This window comes from Sturnus vulgaris, chromosome 7, assembly GCF_052056855.1.
Source record: "Sturnus vulgaris isolate bStuVul1 chromosome 7, bStuVul1.hap1, whole genome shotgun sequence".
Classification (NCBI taxonomy): domain Eukaryota; kingdom Metazoa; phylum Chordata; class Aves; order Passeriformes; family Sturnidae; genus Sturnus; species Sturnus vulgaris.
The window spans coordinates 6,580,207-6,603,420 of NC_142249.1; the positions used below are offsets into that span (position 1 = coordinate 6,580,207).

At 42.8% G+C, this 23,214-nt stretch overlaps 1 protein-coding gene across 4 annotated transcripts in view; it reads left to right on the forward strand.

Moving 5' to 3' along the window:
- The window catches only part of IKZF2 (IKAROS family zinc finger 2), a 117,764-nt gene that overhangs the window by 71,240 nt on the left and 23,310 nt on the right, over positions 1-23,214 (forward strand). For 2 of the 4 annotated variants that reach the window (XM_088167655.1, XM_014881978.2), the window contains one exon: positions 682-849. The exons of the other annotated variants lie outside the window; for them this stretch is intronic. In XM_088167655.1, the coding sequence (XP_088023781.1) occupies positions 682-849 (168 nt within the window). The remainder of the gene's footprint in view (positions 1-681; positions 850-23,214) is intronic. 4 annotated transcript variants of the gene reach the window in all.

A 23,214-nucleotide genomic window follows, 5' to 3' on the forward strand; every position in this document is an offset into this window, starting at 1 on the left:
GGATGAAGCAACAGGGTAAGGTCTAGGGTTTCTGTTAGTTTTTCATCAAATCAGTCTTTTTAATTTGTTTTCTGTAGAGTGCAAATTTGCTTGTTTCACAGTTTAATGGTGTAAGATTTTTCTCAACTTTCAGTACTGCCCAGAGCTTGCAACCCTGATCCTCTCTCACATCCATGCCCTCCATGTCACTCTAGCAATGCAAAGCAGCCTTTAAAAAGGCTCTCAGTTAAAGTATAGCATTAACAAGCAAAAGGTTTGGATTGAACCAAAGGCCTTAACACCTTTGCTAAGGTCCAATTGTTATGATCAGTTCTGAATACTCGTATGCATTGGACCTATACTAAAAATAAGTGCAAAACCATAGAAGTAAATACTGCAAAACCACAACTATGGATCTAAATTTTCAGCAGAGCTCATCTTTTATGAAGGATAGAAGCTCTGAGGTGAAGAACTTTCAAGAAAACCAGGAACCATTGATCACCTCAAGGAAAGAGCCTCAAATCACTATTGGAGGCTTTGCCCATTGTGCAAAAGCAACGGCCTCTGACTTTAGAAGTGCCGTGTGATGGTGGTGGTGGGGACTGTACCCATGTGCAATGGCACTGGTACAGAGTGGGAAAGTGGCCTCTGTGCATCCTCCGATGTGTGTTGACAGCTCTCTCCCTTCCCCTTCCCTTCCAGGTGAACGCCCCTTCCACTGTAACCAATGTGGAGCTTCTTTTACCCAGAAGGGGAACCTGCTGAGGCACATCAAGTTGCACTCTGGGGAGAAACCGTTCAAATGTCCCTTCTGTAGCTACGCCTGCCGGCGGAGGGACGCCCTCACAGGACACCTCAGGACACACTCTGGTGAGCCCACCTTGGCTTCTCCTCACACTTCTTCCTTCCTTTATCACTACCGTCCCAGTGCAGCAGGTAGCGAAAATAAAGTGTAGCTCTGGGTCTGTACCGTCCTCTTCAGAGAGTGCAGCTCTCAGCTTTGGGAAAGCCTTGATGTGAATCAGAAAAGTTGTGGTTCAGCCACACCTCTCCTTTTGTGTAACTGAGCTCCTCTGCTGATGCTATCGCATTTCCCTCTCAGTGTCTCCCTGGGTGTATCCAGCCTTCCCTGGCAGATTGTTTTGAAGCTCTGGGCCCCAAAGTGGCTGTGAAATTCCAAAGATCACAAAGAATAACTGTGGGCTCTTGGAAGCCAGCTTTGCAGTTCATACCCATTTCTTCATCTAATAAATGCCATATGCTGGTTGAGTTCAAACTTGTTCATCTTTCAAAGCCCACTAAATTGTATTTTTGATTCAGTTAGATCTTGCTGTAAAGTCCTAGCTCATGGCAGGCATGACGCTCACCCTAGAGCTGAAGGTGGTCAAGAGAGATTGGGTTTTTTTGTTAAGTGATAGGATCATGTCTCTGTCAAGTCCACTTGGTATAGTTTCTTGATAAGCTGTTGAGAAATACCTGTCTCATAGCTGTGTGCTGGCAGTCGTGTTGGGACCCCAGCAGTCGGGATCAGCTGTGATTTTAGTCCCTGTCCCTGCACCAGGGGGCTGCATTCTGCCCACCCACTCATCTGTGTAGGACTCCTGAGTAAGATCCTAACTTGCTGTGTTTGTGTCTCCTGAATGTTCAGCTTGTGTGTTCGGGCCATTTGTAAGAGGCTGCGTGTTTAATTGTTGAATGAGCAGAGATAATTGGACTGTTTGCAAGTGGCAGCATTACAGATAAACTTCTTTGAGGTGCTAGCGAATGTGTGACTACTGAAACACACTGGTGGAAGTGCAACTGCAGGCAGAAATCCTGCATGAGTCCCTGACTCTTTATATGTATTTCTTCTATGGAGTCAACCTCACTTCAGTAGGTGTTTCTGTTTTAGGAGCATCGAGTTGGTCTTAGGATTCAGAGTTGCTTTGGCATTTCCAAGAATAGGAAAGGGTAAGCTAGTAAGCTTCTTCCAGTACATTTGGGAGTATGAAGGACGCTGTATTGATGGAAGATGCTAACAGAAAGCTTGAACTTCCAAGGGAGTACAAGAGTTGGGACTAGGCTGGGAGAGAATTACTTGAGCTGGATTTGATCTGAAAGTCAGTAGGGAAAATGTCTGTGGAACTGTGAGCTGCAGTTTTCACACATCTGACAATAATGTGGTTTCAACTGGAAATTTAAAAAGAAAACAGAACACCATAAAAATGTTCACATTTAAAGCAAAAAGGGAGTTGTGACAAAAAAATATCCCATATTACCAAACAGAAACATTGCTGTTGAAGACCTTCTAACAATATGAATATAGATTTTGTTACCTAGATACTGCCTTTGACAGAGATTGCTCTTCCTGTGGGAAGAGCACGTGGCTGATGGTTCTGTGTTTTGCGTGAGGATGAAATGTAAAGGTGTGGGATTTTCAGAAGGCACCTAAGCTGCTTAGCACGAGTTTCCCTGGAGCTCCTTCCCTAACTGACTTAGCAGTGCTCAGCTCTGCTCAGTTTGTAATTTTAGGCTTTGTTTTCACAGTGGAGAAAGTGTCACCCCTCTAAGCACTCAGGTACAGCAGCTTTCAGCAGAGGGCCAGCAGGAGCAGACAAGCGCTCCCACAATACTCTCCAAGGCACTTCTTAAAATTCTTAGCATTCACAGGTGAAGAGTTAAAACCTGGATTATTGCCCTAAAACCTAGTATCCCCCTGCACAAAGGGGAAATGCCACTCTGCCCGTGGGCATGTAAGTTAAGGTGTTTGTCCCTGCCATATAACCAAGTAGGTTGCTTTGTGCACACCTGTATCATGGAGAAGATGGGTAGATGTCCCCAAGGGACTTTAAACAGTTTCATGTCAGTGTGCTGTAAAGCATTCTGTGCTTTCATAAAATACACATCAAAGTCTCTAAGTAGGCCTGGAAGGTAGAGCAGATCCAGCAACTGTAGCAAAGGACTTTTCCAACCCAAATGATTCTATGATTCTGTCAATGTTTACATCTTCTGCTCTTTCTGACCAGAAAAGAGGATATAGGATAAAATATAGAAAGAAGAGGTTGAAAATGGCTTTGAAATATGAGACTTCAAGCCAGTTTCAATCTGGTACACTTAGTGTCTAACTTGAGGTGAGTCTGAATATATTTTTGTAAGAGGAAAGCTCTTTAGATCAGATCCTCAGCTGATGGAGATTGGAATTACATCCCCTAAGTAAGGGAAGTGTTTCTGTTTTGCACCAGCTGAGAATCTGGTGCATAATTTCATTAATACAACACCAATTCCCTGTTTTTATATGTATGTATGTATATTCTTTTCCTCCTTAAATAAGAGAGTTCTATAATTAAAAAAACATAAAATAGCCAAGCAAAACCCCTTAATCTTTTTTCCTTCCAGAGAAGGTTTAAACTACTATGGAAGACAAAATATGCAATAAAGGAATTGAAGAATTCTGTTTTATCTCTTTTTTTTTTTTTCTCTCAGTTAGTTCGATTTGTGGATTTGAGAGCACTTTGCTGGTGTCACCACTTAGTCAGTGACAGTGACATCTTCTCACTGCTGCTTTTTAGTCAGCTCTTCCTGTGCTTAGTGAAGTTTTCATACAGTACAACAGGAAAGGTAAAAAAATAAGGAAATGTAGATGCAAACAGAAATTAGCAGAAGCATCTCTGAGCTATCTGAAATAGCCGATACTTACTAGTAACTTAAACATAATTACTTTTTTTTCCCTTTGGTGTTTATTCTTGCTTTTTCATGTTACTTCCTGAATTGAAAATGATTTATTTGAAAAAAAACAATCTACATTTTTCCTCCTCTTCTTGTGCAGAACCATATCTTACTGTGTAAGTATTCCCAAGCTGAGTGGTTAACAAAATACTGCTTCACATCTGTAATGCTGCTACTGCTGTTTTGCTCTAAATAATTAAGGACTTATCTTGCAGTGATTTACTCCTGCAATTATTTACCTTTTACAGACATAGGGAGTTCTGATGAACTTTATGTCTATATTTTCCTCCCACATGCAGCTGCTTTGGTTTCAGGAATATAATGATGCCTTCAGGACATCAGTAGGATAATGCCTGGGGAGAGGTTCATGTGCAGAATTACACTAAGAGTGAGCATGTACCTCAGGGTGCTTACAGGACTTTCAGGTGTTCTTTTCAGAATTAACTCTATAGTTCCACAACCCAGATAATATAAGAGAGGTGCCAGAGAGGGCTTCCAGGATGGGAATGTAAGGACTGGCTGTGGAGTGCTGGTAGAAGTTGATAGCTCCTTCCTGCAGCGTGCAGGACAAATCAGCAGGGATTGGCTTCACCTTGCCTGGATTTTGCTGTTTTAAAGGGAAAAACATGCAGGCAAAGCCAATCTGCTGATGGCATTCACAGGCTACCTGCTGTCTCACCCTGAGACGTGACTGTCTTCTCCATCCCCTCTGGAATTGCACAACAAGACAATGGCAAAGACAAACTATATGAGAAAAAATCTGCTGCAGACAGTTAATGAACAGAAGTTTTAAGGAAGGCAGCTGAATCTGACAGATCAATCTGATGGTTAAAGCCATTCAGATGCTGACCTCTATACTTTGAAAGGTATGACAGTCTGATGCTGTTTTACCCTAAAAAGCCAAGCATCCTCAGATGGGCACATAAACTTAGCAGTTAGGTTTTGGTGTGGATTTCTCTTGTGTCTAAACTGGATCTGAGTCAGCCCCCCCCCAATAATGCTGTTGTAAACATAAATGCTCTGACTGTGCTTGAAAAAGTCAAGGCAGCAGTGATGAGCAATCTGGAAGTGCCCATAGCAAACACAGAACCTCTGTTTTCAGAGCAGGGCTTGGGCAGTAAGTCAGAAATGAGGGATGGGATTGCTAAGGAGAAAACAAAACTCAGAATAGGTTTTGACTAAGTGAGAATCATCCATCCACTAAGGATTGTCCTGTGTGCCAGTTGCTTAAAAGACTGTCTCGTCATGTGTCCATACAAACTGTCCAAAAGGACATGAATTCTGGAATTTCCTGATTTTTCTTTTTACTTGGCAGCTTCGGTCTTGTTCGTTGCTGTAGGACTATGTAAGTGTTACTCATATATGAAAGCAGTTTTACTGTGTGTTTCTTGCTTAAAAATGGGTAGTCAGATTATTATTTTTTCACAGAAGATTGTCCTCACAATATATTTTAAAATTTGCTTTGAGGCTACTGCTTTCCTGCTTGGAAAGTGTCCCCTCCAAACAATTTTTTTGCTTTTAAGAAATAGTTTTCTTCCTCCTCTTCCTCCTGCATCGCTGCTGCATGTTGTTTGTTTCTGCCCAGCTCTTCAATAGCACTGAACTAATGCTACCCCTTTATTGGCAAAAGAAAAGCAGAAAGCCTTTGTTTTGAAAAGAAAAGCTTGGGCAAAAACTCCCAAAAGCACAATCTCAGCAAACCACGTAGAATGTGCAAGATGAAAGGCATGTATAATTAAAAAGGAACATGCCCCATTCATGAAAACTCTTTCCATGTTGGTTGGCTAGCAAGTCCATCTTTCTCATGTCACCTTGTCCATGAGGATTGTCCTTTCAGCCCTGCCTGGGTGGCAGTGAGCCCTCCAAGGTGTGTCCCCACGCCTGGAGGTGGATGGCAGACCCGAGCAGTGCTATGTGTGTGTGCAGCTGTGCTCAGAGATAGAAGGATCCTGTTCCCTAATCCCAATAACATTCCTGCCTCAATACATGGCTGGGAGAGCCCCACTTCTGAGCAGCTCAGTTTGGCAGAAAAATTGAATGAACAAGTGCTGGAGTACACAGTGCTGTGAATGAGTTCCTGGCTGTCAAAAGCCAGTGAGAATTACTGAAACAATGGCAAGGATGGTTATTAAGAATAATGAAATCAATGTTTTAAACTGCTCTTTTTCATCTTGAGAGAATTTGTGCCACTATTAACATCTTCACTCTTAAAAGGCCTAGTATCTACTCTGTAACCATGTTTTTGAGGTTGGGAATGTCATAATTAGATGAATCTTGTGATCTAAAGTTCTCATTACAATCTGAACTGGACTGACTCAAACACTTTGTGAATGAGGGAAAAATTTCAAAGCAGACACATAGGATACTATCTGAAAAATCAAAAGTGTATGTGAAGAGGCAAGGGGATATTCTGCATACAAATGCCGTTTCTCCAAATAGGTTAGCAAACAGCATCTTCCCTCAGTTGTGATGAGCTGGTGGGTATTTATGCTGTTGATCTGATACTTAGAGCTCTATTTAATCAGGCAGAGCTGCTCTTCCTCTCAGGTTTTCTTATGCTGTTTCAGTTAAACTCAGTGGAATTACCCTCGTCACAAAATCATTTTGGGTTTTTCTTATCAGGCTGCGGGTTCCAAACCGCTGTGAGCATGTGTGCAATCCTGCAGCAGCTCTGCTTCTCATTACTGCTCCCAGCGCCTAGAGGCCTTCACTCCATGCTGGAGAGAGCCTCAAATCTCTGATATTCTGCTTTCCATTTATCTGTGTGTGCATTTTTAGAGGTAACCTCAGAATGTGTTCGGGGTAGGAGTTCGCTATGCCAGGGCTTTATGCCCTGGGGATCCTTGTTTAAAATTTAATTCTCTGTGGAGCCCTCTTGTATCCATGCTTTGCTAGAGCCCCACCTGAACCTGATCCTTGGAGTGGAGGGGTTTTCTTCATCTCCACAGCACTACTGTGATAAATACTGCTACTGCCTATATGGAAAGATTATCTTTCATGCTCAAGATTATCTCAGTATAGAAGCTTGGTCTTTTCTACAGAGCGTAGTTACCACTGAGAAATCATGATCAAAGAAATCTTTGATTTCAAGATGCTGTAGGATCTTGATCATTCCAGCAGAAGTACATTTGGTCTTTGTTTTCAGGGGAACTTGTGGAGAGAGAACTTTGGTTCCACCCAAAGTAAGGACTGTTCACTTTTATGTTTTGGTCTTGAAATTCCATAAAGGTTCCCTCTTGTCTGCTATAGTTAAGAAATAAATCTTTAACTGTTCAATGCAGGAAATCTGCTTCTGACAGATAAAACAGAGAAACAGGAGGAGTGGTCCTGGCAAGCAAAGGTAGATGGGCTATGAACCAACCTCATGAATCCCGCTGTCTCTTAGAACTAGGTATCAACTTTTCTTTTCCCCCACTCCTGTCTGGAGTGTGTGATTGAGACAGCAGGAGCAGATGCCCTGCAGCTCCCTGTGCAGGTGCCCCAGTGCAAGCAGAGGAGGTGGTCTGTTCTTTTAGTGCCTGGCCACTCCCTGTACATTGGCTGCATAGGGAAAGGCTCGCCCCCTCTGCGAGAGATCAGAGACACCAACACCATGGGAACATTCTGGTTCTTCATGGCAGTTCACAGCAAGATCAGCAGGTGCTAAGGTTTGTCCTGGTGACTGTGAGACTGGTCCCTCCTGCTGCTTCTCCCACTGCACCACGGCTTTGCAATGTCTCTACCAGCAAGTCCTCTGCAGTGCTTGGAGCTAACAAGGTTCTTGTTTAGGCAGGAGCATCACAGGGTACGATTCACATGGGGTCATCTCTCATTAATTGTGACCAGTTCATTCCTGATGCAATACCCACACAAGGATGGAAGCTGGTGTTTGAGACGAAACTGCTGACATCAGTTTTCTGTGTCTCCTTTCTCCATGTTAACAATTCACATCCTTGCATCATTACTGAGATTCTGTCCCTCTCTGTGTTGCCTCAGGCCACATGGAATGGAACAAAGCACGTGGTCCTGCCCTTCTGGGCTACAATTTGGAGAGCACACAGGCCCCTCTCTGCTGCTGGGTGCTGCCAGTTCCTAGGCCAGCCTTCCTGTTCTGGCACAGCAGACAAGACAGTGCTTTCTTTTTCCTCTGGGCTTTTATTCTGCCACAGTGCTATATGTGGGATTTCACTGGCATCAAAAAAGCATGAATGTGGTAAGACTTCTGCATATAGAGCAGCAGTGCTTCCAAACACCATGCCTAACCTGTTTTTTAAACATCCAGAGAGACTGTTTCTGTTGCTTCCCTAGGGAGACAATTCCACTTCCCATCTGCTTTTTATAGCTGTGACTCTCATCCTGATATTTTACCTTAACTGTTCTTTCTTTTGGTGCAGATTATTGCTCTTTCTAACACTATCTTTTGTGACCATGAGTAATTTCTGTGCTCAGTTTACACTATGATAGGCTGCAGTCGTATGTCTAGCATTGATTCTGTTCTAGTCTGTCTTTATCTTCCAATCCTCTAGTCTCTTTTTTATTGCTAATTTTGAATGTTTTTGCTACTCTTATTCACTCATTTATGAGGGACCTAAATTACAAAGTCACTTGATGCTTTGGAAACAGGGGCCAGTACAGATGCAGACCCCTTAACCTTATCTCTGGCTCAGTAAAATGGAAAAAAGAGTATTTCTCCACCTAGTTGAGATGGTGAGAGAGCAGCAGACAGGAACCATGGCAAGGCACAAACACATTGCTGTGATGAAGGTCATGTAAGTGCATTGTAGAGTACTCAGTGGTGCTGGTGCCCCAGCTGCACAGCGCTGTGCATGATCTCCTTAGTTTTACTCAGCCTTTGTGCAGTACTGAAATGAGATAATTACAAAGTGGAAGGAATAATAACTTTGTATTGTTACCATAACCACTGAGGTATTAGACCCCGATACCAGCATGATTAGCTCAGACACAATAGTAAGGTGATTATTAATAATACTAAAGGACTTACTACTTAGCCTGCAATTTTTACGTCATTTCTTTGAAAACCCCTATCTGTTCCATCAGCCCCGAGCCTGTGTGAAGTGGGTATGAGTTGTTGCCTCCTTGTTATCTGTTTTTCAGTGGTGAGAAAATGAAACAGGAGAACCCCCATGAGACCCAATTTGCAAATTCAGGGACCTAAGCACCAAGGTAGCTTTGTGTGCATCACTTGTCTTTCTGCACCAGAACTGCTACGGACAGGCTGGCAGGTGAGACTCTAGTAGCTCAGGTATTTAAAGATCTCTAGTCCTTTGCTCCTTTCAGTTCCAGCTAGAAACAGTTCCCTTGTTTTCCTTGTCACCAGGGATTGTTTCAGAAATGCGGGGTTTTTATGCACCTGTACATGCAAACCCAGGATTTAAGGTGCAGGTGTTGCCTGTGCAGGGATTTGAGTGTCTCATTGTGTTAGGATAACCTGGAGGGACATGATGCAGCACACCAGGAGCCCTCCTGCTCCAGAGGCAGCCACTGAAGTATCTGCAGTGGGTTTTGCAGACAGAGATTCAAGAGGTGACACAGAACTTTTTCATGCAGTTGAGATGCAAGCATGGTTTTGGCATGACCAAGCCACATCTCAGCAAAGCCAAGACCACTTCTTGCACATACTCTGAGCAGCAAATGCCACAGCAGCTCTAAGGAGGAAACAAGTGTTGGGTTCTTTTTTTCCTCTAAGAAAATTATTTTCAAGGGCAAAAAGCTTCTGCATATCATCTCTGGGGAAAGGAGACCCAGCATTTGGAGCTGGCTATTGTCAGTTCTTGAAGGAGTTTGTGAAACCTTTCAGCTTGAGAATGTTTGAGTTTGGAACCCAGCAGTGGTGTGAGGCCTTCTTTCATTGATATCTCCGAGCTGTGTTACAGGGCAGTGTGAAAGGGAGAACCGCCCCTGACATTTTTGACAGCATATGTTTTAAGGTGTAAGAGAGGTATTTTTGCCATCTGGAAAGGAAGCCAAGAGAAACTAAAGGGAGACAAAAATAACCCATAACCCACGCCACAGCAGAGTTGAGGAAAGCTGCTACTGATATATTCTCCTGAGCTCTCAGCAGCCTGTAATTATGAATTGGCTTACAGCTAAGATATTGATGGATATCACTCAAGAAGGAAAATGAGAATGTCTGGATTTTTTTACAGTGAACCTGTACTGAACTCTGTGTGATCCTCCTATTTATAACCCTGTGTGAAGTTCAAGGAAACTTGTCCTGGAGGTTTCTCATGAGAGGGAACCGTGTTTTTACCTGACTAAAGCTCTCTGGATATTTTCCCATTTTTTATTTGATCTAAGTGTGAACTTTCTCCACCCTCTGCCCCTCCTTCCCTTCTGGAGTGGTTAGAGAGGTTGATTGCAGCCAGGATTACACAAGAGATGCCAGTTGCACACATGTTTTGCATAACTGTGCTGTGTTGATTTCAGACAGGGTGCCCCAAGTTCCCTCCCTGCCTTGCAACAGCAAGTCAAGATCTCTATCTTCATTCCTGAAGCTGGAGAAATGCTGCTGAGGCCCTGACTATTGAACCTTTGACAAAGAGCACCTGGATGGGACGCTGCCCAGCAGCACAGAGCTGTCCTGTGGAAGAGCCTCTACTTAGAAGTTGTTTGGGCTCTTTGTATCAAAGGTGCAAGAGTCCTTCTGCCGCTGGGAAGGGCTGCGAGTGAGCCCTGCCAGCTGCTCTGCATTAAGAGAATGTGCTCCCCAAGCACGTCCTTTCCTTCTATTCCAGCAAGAGGCATAAATATTCTCATGTGCTCTGAGACGGCCAAGGACCTCTCTTGGTGAGAATCCTGACTGGAAAATTAAGACAAGCTCATCCCAGTGCTCAATGTGGCTATTATCCTTAGAAGCAGTGAGGTCTGCTTGATTTCAGTGAGAACTGGGGGCTTTGACAGTCTAAGCTTTTGCCAGGAAATAGGTACTTTCTTCCTCCTGCCTCATTTATTTTGGAGTGCAAGTCAAACTGGATGGGGCTTTGAGCAACCTGGTCTAGTGAAAGGTGTACCTGTCCATGGCAGGGGGTTGGAATGGGATGATTTTCCATCCCAAACCATTCTGTGATTCTGTGACGACAGCACAGGGTCCCCCCCAGCCAAACAGAAGTGGGGCTGTTCCTAACAGGTGTCCCTCGTGGGACAGGGCTGTCCTTAAAGGAGAGCCTGGATGATTTAAGGGCTTCAAGGTCTTTCTGAAAAATAAATCACATGCAAAAAATACGGAGAATCTGATGTTGAGATTTTTATATAGAAAAGTGACATGGGCCATAGACTCTCTCTCACTTGGATACCCTTCATGTGCCTGCATTTTGCTTGTTTCCTTGGAGACAGTGTCTTGTCTGAGAGCAGTTAGCCTTGGCTAGGAAAGGCCTGACATTTCTGGTTTGTGGGATAAAGCTGTGCTGATGAATTTTCCAACAACCACAGAGGCAGGATTTGGTACAGACGTAAGCAGTTCTGAGCAGGGTTATCATGTGGACATCTCTGGGGACACCACCGAAGTCCCTGGTGTGAGAGCAGGGTTCGAAGACCCTTGAGGAGAGCCCAGCGATCCCCATCCCTCAGGTATCAGAAACGTTTTAGAAATTTCTCCCTTCCCTTTCCTTCTTCCAAAAAGCTGAGTCAGCTGGACTGGCATGTCTGGAACTCTGTGGCACCAGAGCAGGCAGTCTGCCAGCAGCATTACACACCGCATCCAAAGGAACACGTCACTCCTCTCTCTCTCTCTCTCTTTTTTTTTTTTCCCTTTGCAATCCCCACCCTCTCCCTTTTATTTTTCCTTGTTGATCCGTGTAGGTGAGTCAGAGAAACCTGCTCATCCACAGCCTGTTCCTTCTTGCCAAATCCTGGAGCAGCACTCCCAGTTCTTGTTGGGTGTCAGGAATAGGTTATGAAAACAAAAACTGATGCAGTCGACATACTGGGTATGGAGCCCATAGTATAAATGCACAATGAATGTGCCACTTAGAATGGCTCCCTAAAAGAGTGATATCTTTTACAGGAGACACCTTATTCTGTGATTCATAGATAATATTAATTTTATTCCTATAAAACAGTGTGACGGAACAGGGAAATTGTTTAAGGCATAAATTGGAGAGCATTTGGGAAGAAACGTGTCCATTTTAATTGCACTGAATTTTGAAGCAATGGAAGAGTGGAAAATTCCAAGTAGGAAAACAGGTAGTTTTTTGGTATCAATTGTACTTTTACTAATCTGAAGAAATTCCATGGATATTGCCACATTTCCTCAGAGTTTACTCCTGATGAATTTCTGAATTTCTGAACAAAAAAATTAAAACAGCATGAATCTGAATTCTTGTATGAGATAGTTACAAACAAATAAGAGTGCAAGTTGATAATTTGGCATTTTTATTTACCTTACAATATTTATTTCATGAGTGGGAGGGGAGTGAGTGAGCAAACATGCAAGGTAACTTTTCCTCTTTGTTCAGCTGACTCCAGGAGCTGAAGGAAAGCATGGCATGGTGTGTAACTTGGGGTGACACTGCAGGTGTTGGTAATGCTGTAGGGTCAGGTGTGTCTCACTATCCATAGCTATATTTCCATCAGGCAGCATCAAAGTCTTGATTTTTGGCATCTTGTGTTGGAAGGAAGCTGTTCAGCTGCAAAGAACAGATCATTCACCAGGAAAAGTGCTTTGTTGGACTTTTATGTGCCATAGTAAAATGTCTGTGTTAGCTGTATTGTGAAAAATGTATCCATTATGTTCATATGGTCTTCCACAAGCAGCCAGTTTGTTCCAAGGGCTAAAAATGAGCCAACTTTGAGAGGCTGCAAGTACCATTCTGGCTGAGAAGCACAAGATTTCTGCCTTGATCAGCATGAAGTGCTGAGTGCAGGTCCTGGGACAGGATCACACCTTGGTGAAGAGATGGGAAAGGCCATTTTGTGTCAGGTGATGTGTAACTCTTGGTGAGATACAGTCATTTCTCAGAGATCCAGCCCAAAAGAGGAGGAGATGGAGGTTTTTTGCCCAGCCACCTTCTGCAGAACCCAGAGGGCCAACAGAAAGGGACTTGACAAAGGCAAGCCATCAGTGTCACAGGTGGGAATGAACCCAGATGTTCTAAATTCCCATCTGCTGACTCAGTTACAAGACTTTCCACACAAATTAAAAGAATAGATGTAAAAAAAAGATAAAGACTTTTTTTTTCTTCCAGGTACTGAGGAACAAGAAAATTTACATCCTTTCACTCTTGATTCAGACTTCTGGGTGAAATCACCTATTTCAAAGAACCTAGTGTAGCCTTCAGTATGATTTTTTTCCCCATCAGAGAATGTAGTTAAGTATATTCAGAGTTTCCAAAATTCCCTGCTTTTACAGGAAACCTTTTTAAAGTATTTTTGGATGCTTAGAGAGCTTTTTTCTGTTGTCCAGCTTTTCTGTCTTTACTTTCAGCCCAAGCAGTTGCTTTTTCTTCCCTTCTTTTCTTTTTTTTTTCCTTTTGGTTCAATTTCACACCCATATTTAATTCCCTTACATTTTTTCAGTGGCAATTAATTTCTGAATCCATCCAGGACTTGTAGTGCAAAGCTAATTGCACCAGAAAGGAAACATCCTAAAACCCCAAATCTTTCCTTCCTTCCTCCCTTTTGACTCATTCTCTCTACTGAACAAACCTAAAAAATCCTGGGTATTAAGAAGTACTCTGAAATTGTTGGTTTTTATTTTTTGTATTGAAACAAACAACGAACAATCCTCCTCCCCACAAAAAAAAACAAACACACCCAAACCCAAAACAATAAAAATCACAAAAAAGAAAATTAAGACTAACAGGAATTGCAGAATTTTATTACCTAGAAAAGAATTAATATCAGGCCTAGATACTTGATTTAGAGGTTTGTGCTAGGACAGAAGCTGTCCAGTATCTCAGATTCCTCTCTAAAAGGACCCCATCATCCTTTAAAAGATGCCTTTACTGTTAATTTTGTTGTGCTGAGAATTGTTTTCCTACAAAATGATCATGACTTCCTCCTGCCAAATGCTGTGGTTAATTTTGACTGTGGAGCAGTAAAGACCACGGGTGTAAGTGAGAAAAGTCCCACCTTTACTTTAGCTGCTCTGCATGGCTGGTGATAAACACACATTGTGAGGCAGAGAGCAAGAGCAGGGGATGGGATGGCTGCACAGGTAGAAGGAGACAGCTCTCCTGCTGTTTGACTTCATTTGACACTGGTGCAAGACATGGCAAAACCACATGCCTGAGCAGCAGATCGTGGTGAGGGTAGCACAAAGGCATGGCCCACACTGATTCCTGGGCACTTAGAAAAGTGTGGATAACAATTTTCATGTCCCAAAGGAGCCCATTAGTTTCACAGCCTGACCTGCTTTTGGAGGCAAGATTTTCTTCAATGTTGGCCTTGATCAAAATAAGTAAAAACTCCCAGCATCAGTGGCTGGGAAAAGAAGAGGAGCTGTCAGTATTACTCTTCCCAAGTTGCTGTTATCTTCATGACAGCTTGGTCTTAATTGTCTGTTTGCAAAACTTTGTTTCTGACAGTGACAAGAAAAGGGGAAACTTACAGGAAGGGAGCATGGTCTTCCTACCTGCTAATACAAGACATAAAACTGAAAGGTGCCAGGTGCTAAAAGATGCTTTTCTCACACAGGAGCATGTAGGTGGAACAGGGGAAATCATTGCTACAGGATGAGAAGAAATGAGTTAAAGGCTTGCTCAGTGATTTTATGCAGGAGAAAACTTACCTAGTGTTATAGTGAAAGCTAAACACAGTGTCTCTCTATCTCCTATTGTTTATGTAGTATAGGATACCTGGTGGCACTTTGGCACTGTCTGCTCCAAATAATTCTTAGATTCTGTTGGCTTTGTCAGGCTCAGGGGTTTCTGCAGGATATGCAAAGGGGCTGCTCTTGGAATAAATGCAAACTGCACACGGCTGATGTGAATTGGCTTCAGGGTATTGCTTCCATAGAGAAATCTGGCCCAACATCTACATTTGTTTTTCCCAAAGAGGAAACAAAAAAAACTCCAAACAAAAGCTCTTGTGAAGGGAGTGTTTGTCCAGCAGCATTCCTGATCTGCAGTGAGGTACTCACACCCTGTGCTGCCCCTGGGAGCTGTTCCTCCCCACCTGCACTCGGAGCCCGGCTTGCCATGCATGACGTGTGGATCTCCAGGCACCTCCTGACATTCCTGCTGAGCTGTGGCACTCACAGGGAGAGGACAGCACAGGGCAGAGAGGCACAACAGGCCAACCTAAACTTGTTTTCATTTTACTTGCTCGCTCTGTTGCTGGGGCAGGGTTAAAATGAAGAGAAGCCAACATTTTGGAAGGTTTGCCTTGTGAACCAATTAACACTCCACTTCTCGGGTCAGCTTTATATAATGTTGAAGGTCTGAAGTGGAGTGGAAAGTACAGAGCTGGTACACAGGGTTAAGGTTTAACCTCTTTCTTCAGCCCATTCTCACCCACATCCAGAGAGCATGGAGATATTGCAGGGTGGACTTTCCAAAGTCTTCTATTTCTTGGAGGGCCTCTACCATTTAAAAATAAATGAAACCAGGAAAACCTGGCAACTTGTAAGTCACTTTGAAGCCAGCCAGGTGATAAAACACCAGTTAGTTTGTGGATTTGCCAGTTTATGTTAGTTCATCTCAGCACCAGAGTGCAATCTAAACAGAGTATTTTTCTAATATTATTTAAACATTTCAAAATCCATGTAGAATTCCTAGCAACCTCTTCAGTGCTGAGTTCTGAACCTCCTGGGACGTGTTGGCATTGGTCTTGGACAGTGCATCCAGATCAGTGGCCTCATAGCATTAAGTGCAGAACATTTGCACTTGAAATTTTCAAATATATATGGAGAGGGAAATCAGAATGCTTCATTGGCATTAATGTAAACTAAAAATTGAATGTCAGGTTCCTTTTGCCAGATGTGAATGAAGGAAAGAGTAAAACCATGAGAAATACATGAAGAGAGCTTCTATGTAGTGCAATATATGTTTCTTGAGACATAGAATTGGAGCATGTATACCCATGAGTCTCATCTCTTTCAAAACTAAATGAAACATTATTGTCCCTATCTGTGTTTTCCTTCATTTAGTGCATAATTTCTTTTTAAGTTTTCACATAGACAGGTACATTTTCCTTTGTTTTTGCACATACACAGATACAACATACAAACCTGCAAAGTGAACAGGTGCTGCAGGAAAAAAATGTGCTGCATCTTGTGTGCTGCAAAGGAAAGAAAATGGGCTGTAAGAGTCTGGCTTTTTCTGGGTTTGAATGGGTGCTGCAAGATTGCAGCAGGAGCCATGTGAATATTAGGACAATTTGGAAGATTTCAGTAATTCTGTGACTGTGCCAATGAAACAGGAGTTTGCTCGTTTATTTGTTTGTTTGTTAAACTTCTGGCACAAAAAGGGCACCTATTTATTTATAACCCTGGTGGCAGATTGAAACATTGTTTTCTCTGTAAAATTCTGCAGATTAGTTAATAAATAAATACAATCTAATGAATCATATTATATAGCACAGCCACTAGTAGCTGCAAAATAAATGGAAACATCTATTAAAGTAATAACAGGCTGTGGGCAGAACCTCCTGAAGCTACAGGTAAGGACCCAAACCCTTAACTGCTGTACCTGAGCACTGATGTTTACAGATTTACTCTAAATTCTGACTGTGTGGTTACTATAGACAGGGTATGGATAAGAAAACTTTTTTCTTGACTAGTGCATTTACTTCTAGCCAAGCTGTAGCATGGATGAAGTCCTCAGGGTTTATGTGTGACCTGGTGTTGAGCACTACTTGCTGTGGCATATCGAGGGAGAACTGAACACTGGTACAGTACTCACTGCTTGCTGCTTGTTTGACAGTGCTGTAAACAACTGGCAGGTGGATGCAGGTGTCAAGCTGCTGGTTTGTGCCCTGGAGGTGTCTCTAGGAGGGGCAGGCGTGTCTAGAAAACCCCAGGGTTGGAGGTGAGATGTTTTGCCATTGTTTAACTGGGTGCTGATGTACCAGGAGTATCCAGATGTGTTTCACTGCCAGCTGTAATAGGACGTGGTAGCTAACAGAAATCACTTATCGTTGTCTGCCACTGTGCAAAGAGTCAGGACAAGCTGCTTTTCATTTGCTGAGAACTTCACAAAATGTTGAACAGCCACGTGTATATCAATTGCAGTTGATAATAGAATGTTGACTAAGAGGCATTGGGCCACGAGGTCATGAAGTCAGTCAAGTGCTATATTGTGAGCTCCAAGTCCAGACCTGTATGTAGGCTTCTCCTGCTGTACTGCTATATTTTGAGTTTTCAGCCTTTTGAGGTGTTCAGAAACTTTATTAAGTGCAAATCTACTTGTGTGATCCTCTCTACCACATGATCTGGTGACCCAGCCCTTTACCACACAGCCTCATGAACCCTAATACTTGGCCCAAAATATGTTAATCCTGAAGGTCCTTGTAAAATGGAGACATCAGAATTCCATGATTCTGCATCCTTTGAAACATACCCCAGGTATTGCTGCCTGCTTTTGGACTGGGAAGATTAAAAACTTAGTGTGAAGTTTTCATAATATGACTAGTGATTTTGTTCTTTCTGAAAATTAGATTGCTTTAAGATGTCACAGGTCGGGCCCTCAGGAGAGGATGCATTTGACACTGAGTGTCTCCAATCCGTGTGTTTGTGTGCTCTAGCCTTTATTTTAGATGTTTACATGTCGTGACTTCTGCATGCAGATTGTCTTGGACAATCTTGGGGTGGTTGTGGGACTTGACCTTATTTCTGAACTCCAGTATATATGAGTATTGTCTGTGTATGTGTGTGTGTGTGATCTCACAGGCAAAAAAAAAAAAAAGAAACGCATCAAAGAGCCCCCATGAATTTCAATTAACACATTTACAGTCATTAAGCACAGCAGTGAGATACAGCTTCAGAGTGGGAGGCAGTTCCCTTTGCAAAGCTACGTGCTGCTCAGAGCCAGCATGGGCTTAGGTCTCACTCTAATTTTTTTGTGATTAGTTCGTTCAGGGATCTGTTATTCATGTAAATATTTTTGTGTGTGAGGCTTTGAGCCAGGCAGCTCTAGACAAGCCGAGGTGCACTGTTTAATTACAGTAGCCAGGCACAGCCACCGTGTTGCATCTCCACAGCCTCAGCCCTCCTGCTGCAGCCTCAGCTCTGCCTTGGCCCTCTCTGGCTCTCTGAGCTGCATCCTTGGCACAGGGAACTGCAGGTGAGAAGGACAGCAGCTGGTACAGCCACCTCTCTGCATATATTGCACCTTCTCTTTTTTGTCTCATGTGGGGTAAATGTTGCCAAGCTTGGGGCATTTGATATCCTCCTGCACTCACTGTTCCCCAGTCTGAAAGGACTCCATGCAGCACATGGGCTCACAATGCCACATGTTGTTTTATTTCTGATTTGATTTTCTTATTGTTCCTCTTTCTGTGCCATCCTAAGTATCTCCTCCCGCTCTTTAATGTTCACTCCCATATCTAATATAATCACAGTGTATTATTAAGTCCTTAATTTCTCAGTAGAGGTACCAGTGCTATTTTTCTGTGTCTCCCTACTTGTGAGTTCTCCAGAAAATTAGCCTCTGTGCATCTGGCAGAGTGCACGAGTTCATTTACATGCTGTGAAGAAGGGAATTATTACCTTAATCATACATATGAATAATTGAAGCCCAGGAAATCAGAATAACTTGCCCGCAGTCACAAATTTGTAGTGTAACCAAGAGTTGAACTGTACGCTCCCTAGTCCTAACCCAGCACCTTAAATCACATTTCCTACCTCTGTGATAAAGCTGATTGTGCTCTGATAAGTCTCATTCAAGGCAAATGGCTGCTTTGTAGGCACTGTGTAACTGCAGAGCAGTTCCCTTCCCTCAGGCACCTTCCAGTGTGAGGGAAGAAAACAATTAGTGACTTAATAAAGGTTATGATTATGATGAGGAACTCACTGATATGTTGACATGCTCAAATGCATCCAGAAACAACAAGGCTGGTGAAAGGTCTAGAGCACAAGACCTGTGAGGAGTGGGTGAAGGAGCTGGAGTCGTTTAGCCTGGAGAAAAGAAGGCTCAGAGAAGACCTTACTGCTCTCTAGAACTCCCTGAAAGGAGGTTATAGTCAGCTGAAGGTCAGTCTCTTCTCTCAGGCAGCCACTGACAGGACAAGAGGATACAGCCTTAAACTCTGCCAGGTGAAGTTTAGGCTGAGCATTAGGAAAAAATTCTTCACAGAAGGAATGATTGGGCATTGGAATGGGCTGCCCAGGGAGGCGGTGCAGTCACTGTCCCTGGAGGTGTTTAAAAAAAGACTGGACTTGGCACTCAGTGCCATGGTTTAGTTGATAAGGTGGGGTTTGGTCATAGGTTGAACTTGATGATCTCAAAGGTCTTTTCCAAGCTAGCTCATTCTGTGATTCTGTGAAGTATCAGCTCAAAAGAACATTTTAGCTTTAATGCTGCTCCAGAAAGCTTCAGTCAGAGATGACTGATGTTTGCTCCAGCTCTGGGGTGCTAGGGGCTAAGCAGGAGTTCAGATTTTACAGAAATAAGTCCCACTCAGTGCACTGCTGTCAGAGGGTCTCTTGGTCTGAGCCAAAAGTAGCTGTGTTAGATGGCCATGCAGTGTAAAAATACTGCTCCACTTGCATGGTCTGGCCAGGGCAATAGAGAAAAAGAAATGGAAATGTGGGGCAAAGCCTCTGCTCCTTGGACTGGGCCAGCCCACATCACACAGGCAGCAATGCCCAGCCCTGCCTGAGCAGGACGTGGGAGTGCTCCAGCTGTGGCCATGGACCTGAGCAAAAGGACAGGGAGGAATTCTGCTCTGCATTGCTGCAGGGGACAATGTGCTACCCAAACCAGGGAGTGTAGTGTCAGTGCTCTTCAGGGAGGCAGGATTTTAGCTCACTAAAGTGCATTGCAGCTCTGAACCCATTCCATAAGCCTTTCTTGCTTTATATGCTTATGGCAAGGTGGTACCTGGGATGCCTTGTTGTTTCCCTTTGACTTATTTTATATTCTGCTATTCACTCCCCTCTCTTTTGAGAGCAAAATGCTGTGTGGATGCCTTGCGGGCTTTTTCTCTTTCACTGACCTTTTTTCATGACTGTAAAGAAGTTTCCCTGGGCCCAAGTCTGCTTTCTGTCTTGAGTATTGACCTTAGAGTTACACCATCTCATTGTCACTACACGCAGACTTCTCAGCTATCAAAGTTCACCCACAGGACTCAAAGTATTTGTAACTCAGAAACACCTTGCTTTTATGTCCTCCTCCTCTTTCCCCTCCTTCCTCCACATGAGCATTTTAATTTCACAACCAAAATCCATTTTGCTGTGAGTTTCAACGAGCCGTTCACCTGTTTCCAGGGTAAAAAATTGTACTTCAAATTTAAATGTCTTTTTCACTGTGACTGTCATAATATTTTCCATTTGAGGCTGAGATTCCACCGTGGGTTTTCTGTGCCATGTTGTCATCTGTCCAAATCTGAGCTTAAATGCGTGGAAATTCTGACATTTCAGTAAGAAATCTAAAGTGGGTTTTTTATGTTCTTCAAGTTAGCTGTTTCATAGGTGTGGCCGCGGGGTTTTGCCCAGCGCTCTGGTCTTTCCCAGTTCAACAACAGATCGAAGATCTCTCACGTTTTTTGGGCTTGTTTGCATTGACTGTGCCGTGTCATTTTTGTGAGAAAAAGTGACAGTGATTTTTTTTATCTGACTGTTGATCCTGAAGAGCTGATAACAGAATAATTACCCCAAACCAGGGATTTCCAGCCTGACTTTTCTTGGCAAGGGCTGGGTATGTACGATGCCGAATATGGCCTCCACGTATGTGCGGATCTTGGAGAAGGCAGCTTCAAATCAAGCAAGCTTGGAGCAGTTTCACTGTGAAAATGTGGTAGAAATGTTTATTTCTGTGCCAGAAAGACCTGTCTTTAGTGAGGGTTTTGTGAGGGGTTTGGTAGGTGTAGTGCTATTGGACTCCTTACCCTCAAATCAATGCCCTTTAGTCAGAGACTGCTTATGCCCAGCAGTGTGAGCTCCATGTTTTGGGGGCAAATTTTGAATATTGCTGTTTTCCTACTCTCAAGTATTTGACAAAGGCTGAAATCTTTTTTGTCAGTCATGTGGTTTCATGTCGGGTTGTTATGTGGAACAAAGTACGCTGTTGAGATTATCACTGAAATTGAATGCTCTAAAAGGCTTTTGCAGCTTTCTGTCAGGTAATATGAAATACATAGAAATGTACACCCACTGCCAACATTCACTTCCATTTTTTTTTTTATCATTAACTTCTTTGAGAATACAAGGGGATATTTGCAGCTATTTCAGTGCCTTGACATTTGTCACAATGATACAATTTCTAAAATGTTGACTGTAATTGCTGCCTCAGCTCACTGAACTTCTTACCAAAAGGACTGTGAGAATTGCTGGTGACACAAACTCCTGCTATCAGAACTGATTCCATTGTGGTCTGACCTGATCGATTGCTCTTTACTACAAGTTGCAGTGACTCTGTCTAATTTTATAGTGTAAATCTCTGTGTAATTTTACAGTGTAAGATTTTACACCTTTGGGGCTATGATGTGATTACATCTCTAGAGCCAGGGGGGACAGAGTTGGGAAATGAACCCAAGGGAGTTGTGCTTGATACTACTAGCTGGCACTCACAAATTTCATTCTTCACAGTTGTGTTTTAAGCAACATGACCAACATTTGCCAATGTTGTTTATTCTCTTACCTTCCCCCAGAGAAGGGATCGTATATACTGGGCCTGTTTCTTTCCTTGAGGAATTATTTTCCTCAAATCCCATATTGCCTGTAGAAATCATGTCTTTATCATTAACTTTTATCGACTCTATTAACCTTCAGATTTGATGGAATTTGGGTAGCTGACCATCTGAGATATCATTGGAAAAGCTCTGCCCATGTTGTATGTGAATAGTTACTTCAGTGCTGCAATTCAGGGAACAACCATTTGAAGAGGTCTAATAAAACCTCCTTTTTGACTGTTAATTATTAATTGTTTATAATAAGAGCTTGTAGCCGGATATTTCTTTCTGTGTTAAATGGTAATAATGTAATTAATTGTAGCTGCCTAAAATAGCTGCAAGCAATCATCCCTTTTCTTTGTGTCTTACAGTTTATCTAAGTTGCTCGATAGCTTTGTGTAGCCAAACTGGGTGGGCTAATTCAGCCCAGCTTCATCTCAGTTAACATATTTCTTTCCATTGCACTGGATTTTTTTATTAGACACCACATTATCTTCTATTGAAAGTTTCAGACTGACAGACATTGATGCCATTTAGATGCACGATGAAGCATTGTAATGGTGATTATAGAAATCTCTCCAACCTGGGGAATCTCTGGTGTGTTTTCCTAAAAGTGCCTCCAGAATGAACTGGCTGGTTTATGTTTAAGAGCTGAGACTCGATCCAGATCGTTCACATCAAGGGCAATTATTCCGGGAATGATAATGAGTCTCACGCTGGGCCTCCACTGAGAATTCCATTACCAGCATCAGTTATGGCAACAGTGTAAGCAAGTGAGCAAACTAAAGGAAGGGCCACAGCAACTCTTTGGTCTGAGACAACTTTGAGGATAAGCTTTATCTTGAAACAAAGAAATCCACAGTTTGGATACTTACTAGAAGCAGGGGTTTTTTTCCCCTTGGTGGAGAGCTTGGTTGCACTACTAAAATGTGCTCACAAACTTTTTGGGAAAACCCGAAGCTTTCTGCAAACGTGTTCTTTTCATCAAATCCCTTTGTTCTGAGACAGAAACATTTGAAAATGTTGGACCAGCTCTGATACCACAGGCTCAGGCTTTTTCTTCTTCCATTATGTGATGTGGCATGTGCTGGTCCTGCTGAAGACCTGAGAGTTGCCCTGACCTGGGATTTTCATGTTTGAGTCCTCTGCCCAGCTCATTCTTGGCCGTGCCTGTCCCACCCCCCCCACAGCTTCCCTGCATTTTCCCATCCCAATGGTGACAGTGCAGTTTGGCTGCAATTAGAACAGCTCAGATTTCATTAAGTAAATGACTGTGAAAAGCTTTCAATATTGGGACAAACCCAATAGAAACATGTAGATTACCCAACAGAGGATGTTCTCAATTGCTTTGGCCAGAAACTAAAATTCCTACCTAAGATTTTCAAAACTTTGGAAGAAGTTTGACCTTCCCCTTCCCTCAGCCAGCTCTGAAGTTTGCAGCTGATGGTATTTTACTAGACTTGCAGCACTGACTTAATAGCTCTTTAGTTATTAGAGGATAAATGTTCATGTTCTACAAGTTTAAATTATATTAAAAGCCTTTATTAGCACCACTTGGCAAAATACCTTCTGGCTAGCTTTCTGGCCTTGGGCTAGGCCATTCTTGTGGTTTCTTAATGACATACTATGAAATGGATATAATTTATGAGAATTTGGTGCCAGGTTTTGCGTGTATTAAGAAGCATTTGCTATTTGTGTTTAATGCTTCTGAGCAAAATGAAAAAGATTAAAAACTTGAGTTACGTCTTGCATTCATCTGGCTTG